Source organism: Arachis stenosperma, chromosome 1 (genome assembly GCF_014773155.1).
Source record: "Arachis stenosperma cultivar V10309 chromosome 1, arast.V10309.gnm1.PFL2, whole genome shotgun sequence".
Taxonomy (NCBI): domain Eukaryota; kingdom Viridiplantae; phylum Streptophyta; class Magnoliopsida; order Fabales; family Fabaceae; genus Arachis; species Arachis stenosperma.
This window is the reverse complement of record NC_080377.1, coordinates 2,849,067-2,863,814: the sequence shown is the minus strand read 5'-3', so window position 1 is coordinate 2,863,814 and position 14,748 is coordinate 2,849,067. Positions and strand designations below refer to the sequence as shown.

The 14,748-nt window shown below is 29.1% G+C and overlaps 2 protein-coding genes across 3 annotated transcripts; both read right to left on the bottom strand.

Moving 5' to 3' along the window:
- Nucleotides 1-568: 568 nt before the first annotated feature.
- LOC130935792 (grpE protein homolog 2, mitochondrial-like) lies at nucleotides 569-3,934 on the bottom strand. Its single transcript, XM_057865691.1, has 6 exons — nucleotides 3,629-3,934; nucleotides 2,951-3,134; nucleotides 2,678-2,871; nucleotides 2,435-2,602; nucleotides 1,797-1,925; nucleotides 569-1,076 (listed from the first exon to the last, which is right to left on the bottom strand). The coding sequence occupies exons 1-6, from the start codon at nucleotides 3,770-3,772 to the stop codon at nucleotides 1,005-1,007; spliced, it is 891 nt and encodes a 296-aa protein (XP_057721674.1). The 5' UTR covers nucleotides 3,773-3,934; the 3' UTR covers nucleotides 569-1,004.
- A 3,194-nt stretch (nucleotides 3,935-7,128) lies between these two features.
- On the bottom strand, nucleotides 7,129-13,755 carry LOC130974036 (EH domain-containing protein 1-like). 2 transcript variants are annotated; one of them, XM_057899112.1, is made up of 16 exons: nucleotides 13,671-13,755; nucleotides 13,400-13,479; nucleotides 13,106-13,174; nucleotides 12,357-12,423; nucleotides 12,151-12,209; nucleotides 12,015-12,057; nucleotides 11,870-11,931; nucleotides 11,050-11,163; nucleotides 10,064-10,166; nucleotides 9,941-9,990; nucleotides 9,252-9,380; nucleotides 8,904-9,155; nucleotides 8,711-8,790; nucleotides 8,345-8,471; nucleotides 7,411-7,554; nucleotides 7,129-7,314 (listed from the first exon to the last, which is right to left on the bottom strand). In XM_057899112.1, exons 1-16 carry the CDS (start codon nucleotides 13,753-13,755, stop codon nucleotides 7,129-7,131), a joined length of 1,650 nt encoding a protein of 549 aa, XP_057755095.1. The 2 variants fall into 2 exon arrangements, with proteins under 2 accessions (XP_057755095.1, XP_057755658.1); XM_057899675.1 differs by having other exon boundaries at nucleotides 12,366-12,423.
- Nucleotides 13,756-14,748: the final 993 nt, after the last annotated feature.

Genomic DNA, 14,748 nt, shown 5'->3' with positions numbered 1-14,748 from the left:
TATCCGATTCAGAAAAATCTTTACACCCTTAGCCTATTTCTCGTGATCAAATCCTAGTAGAGAAGAAAAAAGCCAATAGTTTGTTAACTTTGTCCAAGTCTTCAATCATTTAAACTTTTGAATAAGCTAGACTGTCCTATCTTATATATTTTTAAACGGAGGAGCCGCAATTTTGTTTAGGTCGAATGTAATTGATTTAAGCTCTCAAAACTTAATTTTTATTTTCGATGCTTGTTCACTTGGTAAATTAATCTCGTCAGCCACTCTACTAATAACTCAATTTGATGTATTTACTAAGGACAAGAAGAATGTAAGAACTCCGATTTATAGAGGTGTACAGATATATTAATAAAATAATGATTGTCATTAATTATATATTTAAAATTTTTTTAATTAACAAATAAAAAATATGTATTAATTATTAAAAATACTAATACTGAAATAATATCTATTATAAAAGGTGTTCGTTTAACGCAATTGATCTCCAATATACCAAGAGTTAAAGTAACAATTAATTTGAAGCAGATTGTAAAACACAAAAATAAGCATGAACACGGCTGCATAATTTCTAAATTTTAATTACCCATTCGACTTTACCGAAACCGTATCCGTAACTTTACATAATATCCATGTATACGGTTGATCTTCCAAAGAGATAAATAAAAAATTCTTACATGGACTACAACAGAATAATTTTCAGGCAATCAATGTAGAGGTGAGAGGTCCCACTTCAAAATATTTTACTGGACTGAGTTCCTATGTAAAGAATAGCACAGAACAAACCGACCAAAATCCCTGGGAATCGAAACCTTAGTATGGAATCTTATTATAAAAAAAATTATAAATAAAACTCCGAACGTAGGAGAAAAAGAATAGTATTTTGTGAGTGATTAATATTGTATGGTATAATTCAAAAGATTAGTGGACGTTGTCCACACCAAAAAATTAAAAACTCACTATTCAGGCATTCTCTTTTCTTATATGCCAAATCACTAAACTGCTTGTTAATCCTCTGCTTGTTGGGTAACACCAACTTCTGCCGGACGAAGAACTCGCTCATGAAGCATATAACCTGCCTGCAAAGGGCAAAAATAACAAGAAAATAATTTCATTAGCGAACTGCGACTTTCCAATCTCATATTATTATTGCTTTTCAAAAAATAGAAGCATATTTATTCAAACAAAAGATTGCTACAGAAAAAGAATTAAGAAAGAAAATGCCTTGACAGTCAGTCATCTTTGCATTTCTCTATCATGGTTTACACTTTTTTGTTACATTGACAATAACAAAATTTGAATCTCATATCTCATGCATACCACTCAAACAGTCAAACCTCAGCATTTCTTTTAGAAGTTAATCCAAACAAGTTGTGCAGACCAGACTTCAAGAAAGTTCAATCGAGAAAAAAAAAAGCTATTTAAAAAAAAATACACAAATAATCGCCTTCCCCTGGGTTCCTTTTTCGTTTTTGAGAAGCTGATTAACAGTTATGTTATATCAGTACAATAATATTTGAACCAATTTTCAAGTAACTTAGAAGTATTTCTTTTTGCCTCAAAGGTACAATTTTAAAAGCTTATCCAAATGTGCCCATAAAATGAGATGATGAGTATGATCAATCTTATATATGAGAAGTTTACTATGTAAGACACATACATCAGCTAAACTTTTAATAATGCGAATTTGGTCTCAAAGAGCATCTACCAAATAGAACACATCAACAATTTTGAAGGTCAAATCAAGGGGGAAAAGAAAATCAAATCACGATTCTGCAACAGAAAATACTGAAAAGTACCTTCAGAACAACTCCAACGGTGCCTGGGGGCTTGGAAGCATCAGGCATCTGGAAGATGGCATTATGCCTGTGAGGATTGAATGCCTCATTTGTGGGATCAAATTTTTCTACACCAAATTTCTTGAATACCTGCAAAAATATATTGTTAAACTTAAAGAATATGTTTAAGCACTAGCCAGAAGTTCTGTCATATGGTAGCACAAAGTCTGAGCACATAACTGCATAATAATAAGACCTTAGGCTTATATTTTTTACTTGGTCAATATTTATGACATTAAGGGACTACTTGTAATTCTTGTAAGGCAAGTAATTGGAAATGCTTTTTATAAAATAGAAGGATCATATTGTCAAATTGGTACAGCAAAAAATTCCTATCTTCTTGATGCATGGTGCAATTAAACCTTTTTTGTGGTCCCTTAGTTTTCTTCATTTGTCTCTACTCTGTTTTCTTTAATGCGCCCTAAAACCTGAGCTAAAACATCCTACATATTTCCTCTAATTGCAAACCATATAAATGTGGAGCAATGCAGAATGAAGTAAGAATGTAAATTTACATAACCATTTAAATAATACATTGGATAATGTAACAGCTTTGACGTTGCAACTAAACAGCCATAGAATCAAGTTAAGCAGTCTACCTCTACAAGCTGTTTTTCAGTCATTTCAACACCCTCAAGAAGTGTTTTTAGAAGTTGTGCAGCTTCAACAGAGTCATTTGGTGCTTCAATCTTTGAAAAACTCTCCTTTACAACAGAGGAAGCTCTTCCCAAGTTATCAGCAACATCTAGTAAACTCTTCGCAAAATTCTACACCACATTTGAAAATAGTCAGCACAGAGTTGAGGAATAAACAACCGTAGGAGAAAAGGTCAGATCTGACACCTGTATAGCAAATTTTTTCGAATTCTCTGCTTCACGTCTAGTCCTATCCATGACATTCTCCATCTCGGCATAAGTACGGAGAACTTTATCCTGCATTTTCTCAATCTCTTTTTGCTTTACCTTCAAAAGTCCTTCTTTCTCAGCTGCAAGCTTTATTAAATCATCCCTTGATAGGTCACATTCACTCCCTATATCTGAATCAGAAAATGCAGGGTATTTAAAATCTCCATTCTTGTTCTTTTAGTAGATCAATTAAATTTGATACTGAAGTACCTGATTCTTTCGTCTGATCCATAGATTTCGCTTGATTACTGTGATCAGTTACATTAGCTTCTTCAGTTGTCTTTGCAGGGTCATCACTTGCAGGTTCAGGGGAAGCCGATGAAGAAAAATAAAATCTTGGATTTGAAAATGAATTTATTGGTAGGTTCAATAAATTGGATTGAATTGGAATCAGCTGGAATATAAGTAAGCACATACGGAAGTAATCAGAATTTTACAATTCGTGACTAAAACAAATTTTACTCAATAGAGAATTTTAAGGGACAACATTAGATACTAGAGTACACAAGAACAGTGAAAAAATAGTTAGGAGATATACATAACTAGCAGATTACAGAGTTCTAATCAATCACTATTTCTTCCATAATCATCAGGTACAACATGACTTCTCAAAACATTTGCAAAACAACTAACAAACAATATTTTTGTAATGGAAAAACAAATTGAAGAGATTGATTAATAGCCAACTTGTTGCAAGCTAAAAATTGAAGATTCACAAATACCTTACATCAATAGATAATACAAAAAGAAAAAAAAAATCTCAGATTGAAAACAATGCGAAAACCCATCAAATTTCTAGTAAGTTCTAAAACCCTAGCAAAACCCTACAACACAAATACAAAAAACGCACAGAAAAAATCATTCTTCAACCGATTCTGATTAATTTACCTTGTTTGGCGATTGATGCACGAGGGAATGAAAGTGATTGGAGAGCGTTGTGGGCATGGATTGGGGCTTTGCGGAAGCATAGAGAAGTGTAGAGCTTCGACACAAGGACCTTGAAGAACGAGAGAAGACCCTGTATAGCGACATCGCTGAAGAGTAAGAAGAAGAAGAGGAAGAGAAGTGATGATTTGGAGGGAAAATGGTTAATTGAAGAAATTGGAATGAGAGGGTTTGGGTTTGCAGACGGAGAAGTAACTATGAATGTTTATGAGGGAAAAGTAAGGGAAAGAAAAATGAATGGAAAATTTGCTTGGGAAGAAAGAAAACTAGACAAGTGTTCCAGCATTTGTTTTATTTTATTTTATTCTCAATTAACAACACAAATAACAACTTTGCACTGGATTTATAGATTAAAAAAAATTAAGTTCTTCAGAAAATTCTAAGATAGACTTAATATTAAGGAGAAAATAGTCACCAACAAAAATATTAAGGACAAAATATGTATAAAGTAAATTTGGAATTATAAGATTGGAATTTGTAAGTTATCGAATGATAATGTAAGATAAATTTTTTTATTTAAATTAAATAAATATAATATTTACTAAAATAAATAAACGTTGAAGAAATTATTAAAATACATTTTAGTCACATCTTTTTTTATTTCGGATGCACTGATTTTGTACTGTGATAGAGTATCTGCAAATTATATCTCAAGTGCAACCATGATATGAACATAAACATATCTCAGATACACTACACTTAAAATACACGTATTTTCTGATTCAACCTAGTGCATCCGAGATTTAAAAAAAAAGCTTTAAATATCCCTTCAACATTCGAGATATAGTGAATTGATAAATTTTACAAAAAAAATATTCCATTAGTAATTTTACTAAAATAACATTTAAACTTATTAAGTGCAAATAAATCTTAAACTTCCATTTTTTTTTGAAGTAAAATGTTTAATAATAAATTTAATTATATATTTGTATTTAGATTTATATAATTTTTTAGACAATAAATAATTAAATCAAATATTTCTATTGATATAATAATATATAATTAAAGAGATTATATCTAGTCACAAAAAAAAAGAGATTATATCTGATTATACATGTAAGAAAGAATTTTAAATGTATCGAAAAGATCAGTATTCCAGTTATTTTAACTGTTGATCTGAATTATAAAAAATATATATAATATATATTAATTAAAATCAACGATTAAAATAATTGAAATACCGGTATTCTTGGTATACTTAAAAATTTTCCAAAATGTTAAATTGTTAATACATGTTTGGTGTTGATAAGATCACTGAATAATGATTGGATTGGTTACACAACTCACTCCATCTTAGTGCACCTTTGCTTGATCCGTTGATGAAATACTGAACCGGACGGTTAGATTGGACCGGGAACCGACCGACTCATATAAAACGACGCCGTTTTAATTTTGTTAAAAAAAAAAAACAAAAACAAAACCCCCACCCACCCCACGCGAGTTACCCATCATTAGGACTTGAAGTGAGTCGAGCCAGCTCGAACTTGGCTCGTTAATAGCTCGATAAGCTAAGCTCGTGAGCTAGTGAATCAAGTTTGAGCCTGGAATTGAGCTCATAAATTAAATGAGTCGAGCTTGAGCTTAGATAAGCTCAGCTCATTAGTTCGTGAGCTGGCTCGATTATATATATATATATTAATACACATATCCTATATACATTTAGTCTATACTTTTAATATTATATATATACATATAAAATAGCAATATATAATTATATATATTAATGATCTTAATTATTTAAAATTTTATATTTATTTATTACATATAATTTTGATGTAGGACATAAATAAAAAATTTATATTTATTGATATATAAACAATATATAAAATTGTTCTTTTTAAATATTTTTTAAAATATATAAGTTATAATTTATTGATATAAAATCATAGATTTTGTGTTTATGTTTCTATTATTTGAGCCAGCTCGTGAGCTTTCGGTGAGCCGAGCTTGAGCTTAAGAAATAGGCTCGATTGTTAATGAGTCAAGCCGTGAGCCAAGCTCAATTTTGGTGAGCCGAGCTTAAGCTTGGTCTAGCTCGGCTCAGCTTGGCTCACTTCCAGCCCCACCCACCACCCTACCAAACATCCCCTCCTTCGAAAGACACACACAGAGCACAGCAAGCCCTAGCTCCTTCCCAACCCAAAAATCCAGCTTTTTGGATGGAACCACCGCCGCCGTCCATCTGTATCGGAGTCTCCGCGGCCTCTTCGTTCTCCTTCTAGCTCGGCATGTCGTCCATTCCCAGGTGAAATCACTGCTCGAGGCCTCCAGCTGGTGCGCCATGGTGTCGCCATCGTCTTCCTGCCAGTGGAAGGTTAGTGAAACTGTGATTTACTGATTTCTGTTGATTTACTGGTTTGTGGTTGAATTTGTGATTTGTAATTTCCGTTGTCTTTTGTAATGCTGTTGTTATTGTTACTTGTTATACTGCTCAGTGTTTTGTTGTTGTTACTTGTTATGCTGCTGTTGTTGTTACTTGTTATGCTGCTCAGTGTTACTTGTTATCCTGTCGTCTGTTATTGAAGCTGCTGTTGTTGTCATGCTGTGTGATTTACTGATCACTGATCAGTGTTTTGAATTTGGAATCTATGACAGTGACTTGTTAAGCTACTATTATTGTTATGCTGCTGTTTTGTTATGGTACTGTGATTCTGTGATCACTAATCAGTGTTTCGAATTTGGAATATGTGATTAGTCAAGAAGCAGTTGCTGATAACAATGCATCTTGTTAATAATAATTCGCCTGTCAATCCTCCTAATTCGAATGATGCTGCTAATCCTAATCCTCCTAGTTCTAACAATAGTCAGTTGCAAGGTTCTTCTAATTTACGGGAAAAAACAGATTTAACTTGGAAATATGTTGCTTTACAAGTAGTGAATGGAAGACCACAATATCAATGTTTGTTTTGCCTACAAGTTTTTAACGGATGTTTATTTATAATTTATTTATTATTTTATTCTAAAACGATTCTTTCGGTTAGACTAATGAACCAGTAAATCAGTAGCTAGAGCGATTTGATAACCATTCCAGTTTTTCAAACCTTGATTTGTGCCACATCCAATTCATGGTGATTAAACTCTGATTATTTGGATCCAAGATAGTTAAGTGCGAGATCGGAGTTACCTTGTATTGACTTGCATTGTAGGGGTGATCAAGATGGAATTTTGGTTCAACACAGTGAGATAGCTTTTTGATTAACATCAAATCCTAAACTTAAATCGTATAACCTTAAATTAGGCGTTAATTGAACAACGTTTATTTACTCATTGACCTCTCAATATTGGTATAATGCAACATTGGCCACCGGAGACTTAACCATAAAACAATGCCATATCATTAATTATTAATACAACACACTAGGATGATTCACAAAAAAGATCATATGACTCATGCACTTGTGTGCTTATAAAAACATACTACAATGCCAAAATTGCCATGAAACTTAACCATAGGGGTTTCTAAAAGTCTTCAAGAGGTTAGGAATATCATAACCTAGCATGTCATCCACAGCGTCTATCAATTTTGGTCTCAATCTCTCAAACTTGTCGATGTTGTAGCCACGCAGTTTCTCTCTAAATTCCTCAACATTTGGAAAGTCACCAGGTGGTAAATGGAACTCCCTTTGTACCTATTTCAATTTTCAAATTTTACCACACATTTTAGATCTTCAAACATTATAATATACACATAAGTAACAACTTTTACAAGAATTTTATAATATTACCTTGGCGAATTCTCCTTCCAAATTTGCAATGAGTTTTTCTTGTGCTTTAGTTTTGCCCATGATTGAAGGCATTTGCTTTTTAAGATGACTAATAATGTAAGCATGTATCTTAGCAGCTCGAGCTCGTTTCACGAATTCGTTGATCTACATACATAACATGCACAAATTTTACCTAATTACTATGCAGGGAAATATATTCAATAAACAATACATACATATTTAAATTAATGATTAACTAGATTGTCAAGTATGAAATATGTACATAGAATTAAACTACAAAATTGGCAACATTAATTTTTGTAAGAGGAGTGTTAGAGGGCCAGCAATTTTTGTGTTTTGTAACCATCAATTGGCCATCAATCATGTTTTTAATGGTGTAAGATTACATTAATTGGCCATCCAATGGTGAGAGATCACTCACCTTTCTTTTGATGGTTAAGTGCTGGCTACAAAATACAAAAGTTACTGGCTTCCTAGACTTTCTCTTTTTGTAATGATTGACACTTGTGAAAACAATTTCCTAAAAGCTAGGTTTGAGAAAAAGACTAATCGGCTGGTTTAATCAAGTAATTTGAAAATTGACCACTTGGCCAATCCAGTTTGATAAAAACTTATTCACAAAATTTAAATTAAAAGAACTATTTTTAAAAATATATTTTTTATTATATTTATTTTATCTCAGGTTAAATTTATAAGTGTTTGAATTTCTAATTTACCGGTACAATAGCAAATTTAATTTATACAACCTTGCGTAAAAGCACTCTCAAATTAATAGGATGAATTATAAACTAGTTCATATTATAGTTCACCAATTAATTTAAACATATATATATATATATATATATATATATATATATATATATTGAAATTAATTCCTTTTTATACTTCTCTCAAAAATTAAATTTTAAGCAAAATATATATAAAAAAAACTCACTTTTCTATCACAAGCTTTTCTTGGTATATCTTTTAGATCTAAAAGAAGGTCATCTTGTTCCTTCTCAAAGAGTTCACCACCAAGAGGACCATTGTCTGCATAATCTATTGGCTTGTCATTGAAGGAGCTACAAAAATAAATTGATTTTTTTTATTATCAAATATTTTCGATACGAATAAAGATATAAATAGATAAGTGAAAATTTAGGTGCAGTCGACTTCACGTGAAGTTTATAACTGAGAGTCGTTAGATGATTTGATTGATTTAACTAAATTTTTATCTAACGACTCTCAACTATCAACTTCACGTAAAATCGACTGCACCTGAGCTTTTACCAAATAAATAAGATAGAAGACATGATGGTACCCAATATAGACACGCATAACCTCCGGAGTATTTAGAACCTTCCCAAGTGACCACATTAATGCTCCATAAATCCTCATTAACTACAACACATACATGGTTATAACAAAAAAATTTAGCCTGTTTTATTTATATTTATTAATTACTTACCATAACAATTAATGAATGTTAAATAAAATAAGTTGTTTTAATTTACTTGTTGAGTATCAACTTGGTGTGCCTTATTTAGAACGACTCGAATCTTGTCATCATGACCACGTAGGGATGAAATGACACGCTTGAATTCATCACTAACATCAAGCTTATGAGGATCAAATAGAAGCAGTATTAAATCACATTTAGCAGCAAACCATGATGTTACTCCAGTAAAATCATATGCTCTTTGTGTCCTTTGTTTTTCTCCAGATAGAACTCCAGGGCTATCTACAAATGTAATTTCCTCTAGTAGCTTTATTGCATAATCAAAATAATAATAATTAATTAGTTGCTTTCAAATAGTACCAAGAAATTAAATAATCTCATTATCATTAATTATTATACTTACAGGATGAGGCATTTGAGAGCACTCAAATTTTGACAAAAATGCTGAACCAAAACTTGATAGACCACTAAATGGCATGTCTGCTTGAACAGCAATTGTATTCCCAGGAATGCTTCTTTCATCTGGTCCAGCCTGAACAATTTATTTTATTAATATTTAAATATATATTATTTTTTGAAAATATGAAATTTTCAAATAATTAGAAAAGTAATTAAAAAAATGAATTAGATTTTGTTACCAAATTTCAACTACCTTTAATAACCTTACAACTTAGAAGTAATTAATCTTGGTAAGAAAATAAAAAAAGATAAAATGTTTGAAGATTAATTATACTGAAACTTAGTAAAAGTAGATATATTTAATTATTCTGTTGGTTCTTATTGTTTCGCAAAATTTTTAATTAAATTCCTATATTTTTTTTCTTTTAATTGAGTCCTTGCACCAAATTTTTTTTATTGGGTTCTAATCTTTTTTTCCTTTTATTTGGATCTCTGTACCAATTTTTTTAATTAGGTCTCTATTCGATTAAACTAATTACTATGAAAAATGACCTAATTGAAAAAAAAATTTGGTGCATGGATCAAATTAAAAAGAAAAAAAGTATAGAGACCTAATTGAAAATTTCGCAAAACTATAGAGATCAACAGAATAATTATACCTAGTAGATATTAATATAAGAGGTAAGTACATACCATAACAACAACAAACCTATCTGTTGTAGGTTCTGGTCCAATGTGAGCTCCTACAAAAATGCAATTAGCATGTTGTTATGATAAATGTTAGCATATATATATTGAGAGTAGAGAACTACTTGCCTGGATAATTAGTATTAAGCATATGCTTGATAAATGTTGTTTTGCCAGTTGAGTATTGACCCAAAAGTAGAACCATAGGTTTGGCATCAAAGTCACTATTTGTCTGCAGTATATACAAGTATTATTGGAGTACCAATTAGCTAGGTATCTTTCTCTGTATTTTTTTTATTTGAAGGATTTAGTTTAGACTTTGTTTGATTTATATTTTCAATATTTTTTCTTTTTAAGATTTTATCAAAGAAAAAATAAAAATAAAAATTGATATTTTATTATTTTTATTATATTTACTATTTTTTTTATAAAATTTTAAAAATAGAAAATACTAAAAATAAAAGTTAAAATAAAAAACCTTTTTTCAAATCAAATAAAACCCTACTTTATCTTATTAAAACTTTCTATTTTTTATAGTATCTTTAATGCTCTTAAAATATTTTTTAATAAGATCTGAAATTTAAGTTATCAATATACATTCAATGCATTGACATCTTCAAAAGCTTTCATTATAGAGTTTAGATTAAACATTCAAATTGACCTCTTAAAATTTTATATAAGATATTTTATTTTCTAAAAAAAATTATTCTTTAAAAATCTTCAAAATTTGCTTCCAATAAAAAAATTGGTCTATTCAGTATTCTGAAAGATAAAATAATTTATTTTATAATAATATTTTTTTAGAGACTTAATTATCTTATAAGAAAATTTATCAAAATTTATTTGTCTAATATATATATATATATATATATATGTTAAAAATTTAATTAAAAACAATAAAATAATTAATTTATTTAATCAAAATAATTTTTAAAGACTTCTGGCGATTAAAAATTTATTGCAAATCAAAATATTTGACCTAAAATTCGTCGAAAATCAGATTTGCTGTACACTATAATTTATTAACAATATATTAGAGTCAGAGAATTGGTTAATAAAACTCTTAATACATGAAATAAGACGAATTGTATAAACAAAAAAGGTGCAGTACTAACCAATAAAGGAGAAACAAAATCATTAAAGCGGTAAGTGGCTTCTAAAGGCCTCAACTTTTGTATATACAGTTTCTTCAAACCATCAATAATTGATGTTACGGCCGAAGCAGGTATCTAAAATCACAAACACTTAGTCAAATTTCTATATACATTTGGCTATCTAACTAAAAATTAATAACAAATTTTCAATCAGCAATCAGGTCCTTTTTTATATATATTAATTGAGTTTTTACAATGCTTTTAATTTTGTAATTAGGTCATTTTCATATTAAAAATATTAAAATTAACAGAAAATTTTTCTCAAAATACATATGGTCAAAGATTTAATTAGGTTTTTAATTATGAATAACTTTAATTTACGAAGAAATATTTAGGTAACTTTAACATTTTTTATACTATGAAGGATCTAATTATAAAATTAAAACCAATGTAGAGACTCAATTAAAAAGAAAAAGGTACAAAGACCTAATTGTAAATTTAATAAAACTATAAGGATCAATAAAATAATTAAATCATAATAATATTGTACCTAAATTCCTGAAGGTTATTTGGTGTATTTCTTAAGTCAAGAATGGGGCGAGTTCAATTTAAAAGAACCTTAGAGAATTGTTCTTTGTATTTTCCATTTTTTTTTCAAAAATCATAGGAACTCATCACATAAAAATACCTCTAAACTAATTTTTCAAGAAAATTATTTAGGTTATAATTAGTCATAATCTAAAATGTAGAACATATATACATTATTTTACCTCTTAATTAATAGATGAGGATAATAATGCACACCTTAAACTAATATACAAGAATAACAAGATATATCTACCTTTTGTGACGACTTTGATGCAAACCATTTACTTGATATTGATGGAGAGGGAGAGGGAGGAACTGCATTAATTACTACCAATTAGTAAAACCTTTCTTTAAAAAAATTTTTTTTTTTCCAACAACATGAGAAGCATATTACATACCATTACTAATTGTATCATTTTCTTTGTGTTTATTCCTTTTTTTCTACACAACAAAACCCAAGTGTTGATATTTTTGCTACCAAATAAACATAATAGCTTGACATGATTAAATAAAGATTGAAAAGTAAATACTTACTGCTAGCAATTTATCTAAACCTTCCATTTTGGGAGGTTTTAGGTTTTTCAAATAATGACCTAAAACAAAAGTTAAGCTTCTCTTAATTAACAATATATCAAGTATATCCTCAAAATTAACTCAAGTAAATAACATGAACAAAATGTGCATTGCAAAATATTTAATTTTGGAGATTTAAAGTTATTTAATCAACAATAATAAAAGACTAAACTTACAATCACTAGAGATCAAGTCATGTGTAATTGGTTCCCCAGATTGGGCTGCTGACATTAGCTAGAATCAAATTAAAATAACTAAGTTAGACCTAAAAATTTATTAGCATTAATTAATCTTTAGGATAAAGTACTAAATTGGTCCTCTACGTGTTTGGGTATAATCCTGTTTTGGTTCTTAAAGTTTAAAATGTCCTATTTGAATATAAAAAAAATTCATTCAATTTCAATATAGTCCTACCGTGAGATCAAAGTTAATTAATTAATAGAATGTCATACATGATAGTAGTACAAGAATAAGGTCGATAATCTGGAGATCAAGTACAAGTTCCAAAGGCACAAAATCAATCGTGGATGCATCAATATATTTATTTATCATTCTCTTTAGTTCTATAGAAAATATTTCATTTAAATTGTAAGAAAAATGATAAATAAATGTATTGATATATCCACAGTTGATTTTGTACCTCTGGAGCTTTTATTTGTTCTCCAAATTATCGACTTTGTTCTTGTACTGCTGTCATGTAGAATATTCCGTTAATTATTTAACTTTGACCTCACAGTGAGACTACATTAAAACTAAATGCAACTTTTTTGAATTCAAATAGAGCACTTTAAACCTTAAAGACCAAAATAAAATTACACTCAAATATAGGAGACCAATTTAGTATTTTATCCTAATCTTTAAAATGAAAATTTTAACTTTTTCTTTTGTATTTGTGTATGTCTATGTGTTTAATTACCTGCATAGCAATAACAAATTCTTGGAAATCCAGATATCCTTGTCTCTTGGTATCTGCAATAGCCCAAACCTAATTTTGCACCAGAAAAAAAAAAGAATTCAAAAATGATAATTAATAATTAATAATATTTCAATCAAAATATTATTGGAAATTCAAGATAAACATATTATAATGTTTGTTCTACAAGACAATTCCAAGAAATGAAAAATCCTCCTAGCTAACCATTATTATGATTGAAATTAACAATCTACAAAGACACTATTCTTATAAAATTGAAATAAATAAAATACAAACCTGCCTAAGATCTTGTCGTGACAAGTTAGACATGGCAAAAAATTTGGTGGCATCACTCCCTGTAAAGCGGCCATCACCATCTGAAAAATGATACAATTTATGTGTTTAATTAATTGTTCAAGAGCATTTGGAATTGAAAAAAAAAACAAGTACTTATTAATTAAATACTTCACAAAATTAAGGGCTAATACCAAACCCTCCAAATATTTTCAATTAATGAAATAGAAATAACATAAAAGGATATATAAAATTATTATTCAAAGAATGAAACCTGAATCTGCATAGTTGAACCACTCTTGGTAAAGCATTTGTTGATCTTTGGGGAATGAATCAAATGGGACAATGGCAAGATCCATTATGTGAATTTAAATATTTAATTTTTAATTTTTTTGGTGAAGACTAAATGCAAGGAATGAAGGTTTGAGAGGTTTTGTCACCAGACAAGGATCCTGGATTCCATTATTTTGGCATTGTGTTCTTGTTGGAAAAGATTATTGAAAATTGTTGCTTTTATCATTTATATTGATTTCGGATATAGCGCATGGGTTAATTTGAATTCTCACTAACAAAAAAGATAAAATAAGAAATTAGTGGTGTTTTCTTAAAATTGGTCATTGGTGAAAAGAAGGCATAGTCAGAATTAGTATATATGTGATGACTCATTATCATCATAATGTAAAACAAAAGTCCTTGCCTAAATTGAACTTCAATCCAATTCAATCAGTCATAATTTTTCCCATGAGTTCATTTTATTCACAAAAAAAAAAAGCGAATTCCAAATGGGTGGTTATTGTATTTATTTAATAATTTACTAAAATATATGCATAATCTATTTGGGCCACTTTATATAAGGTATTCATTTGATTTCATGAAAATATTTTTTATTAATATATATATTATCTTGAGAATAAAATTATATTTCTTATTTTATATGTATATGATATTTTACTTGCAATAAAGAATACGTGGTTGTTAAATGAGGTGAAATAATTTCTTTTAGGCATTGTGATATGAAAAAATATAGGTGATACATTTTACTTTATGTCATGGGAATAAAGATTTATCAGATAACTATAAAGATATGTCTCAAAAAGTCTATATTAATAATGTGTTTGAGAAATTTATAATGCCAAGTTATTCATCCGGTATTGCATTTATGATAAAAATGACAAGTTCTACTTAGAATTATATCCAAAAATAAACTTGAAAATGAATAAATACAAAATATTTTTTATGTTACATTATTTTTGTTGTTAATATGTTAAAAAGATATCAAAATAATTTATGTATTTTTATTGGAGAGCTTTAAAAAAAAGTCTTAAGGTATCTTTAGGGACCAAAAACAATAA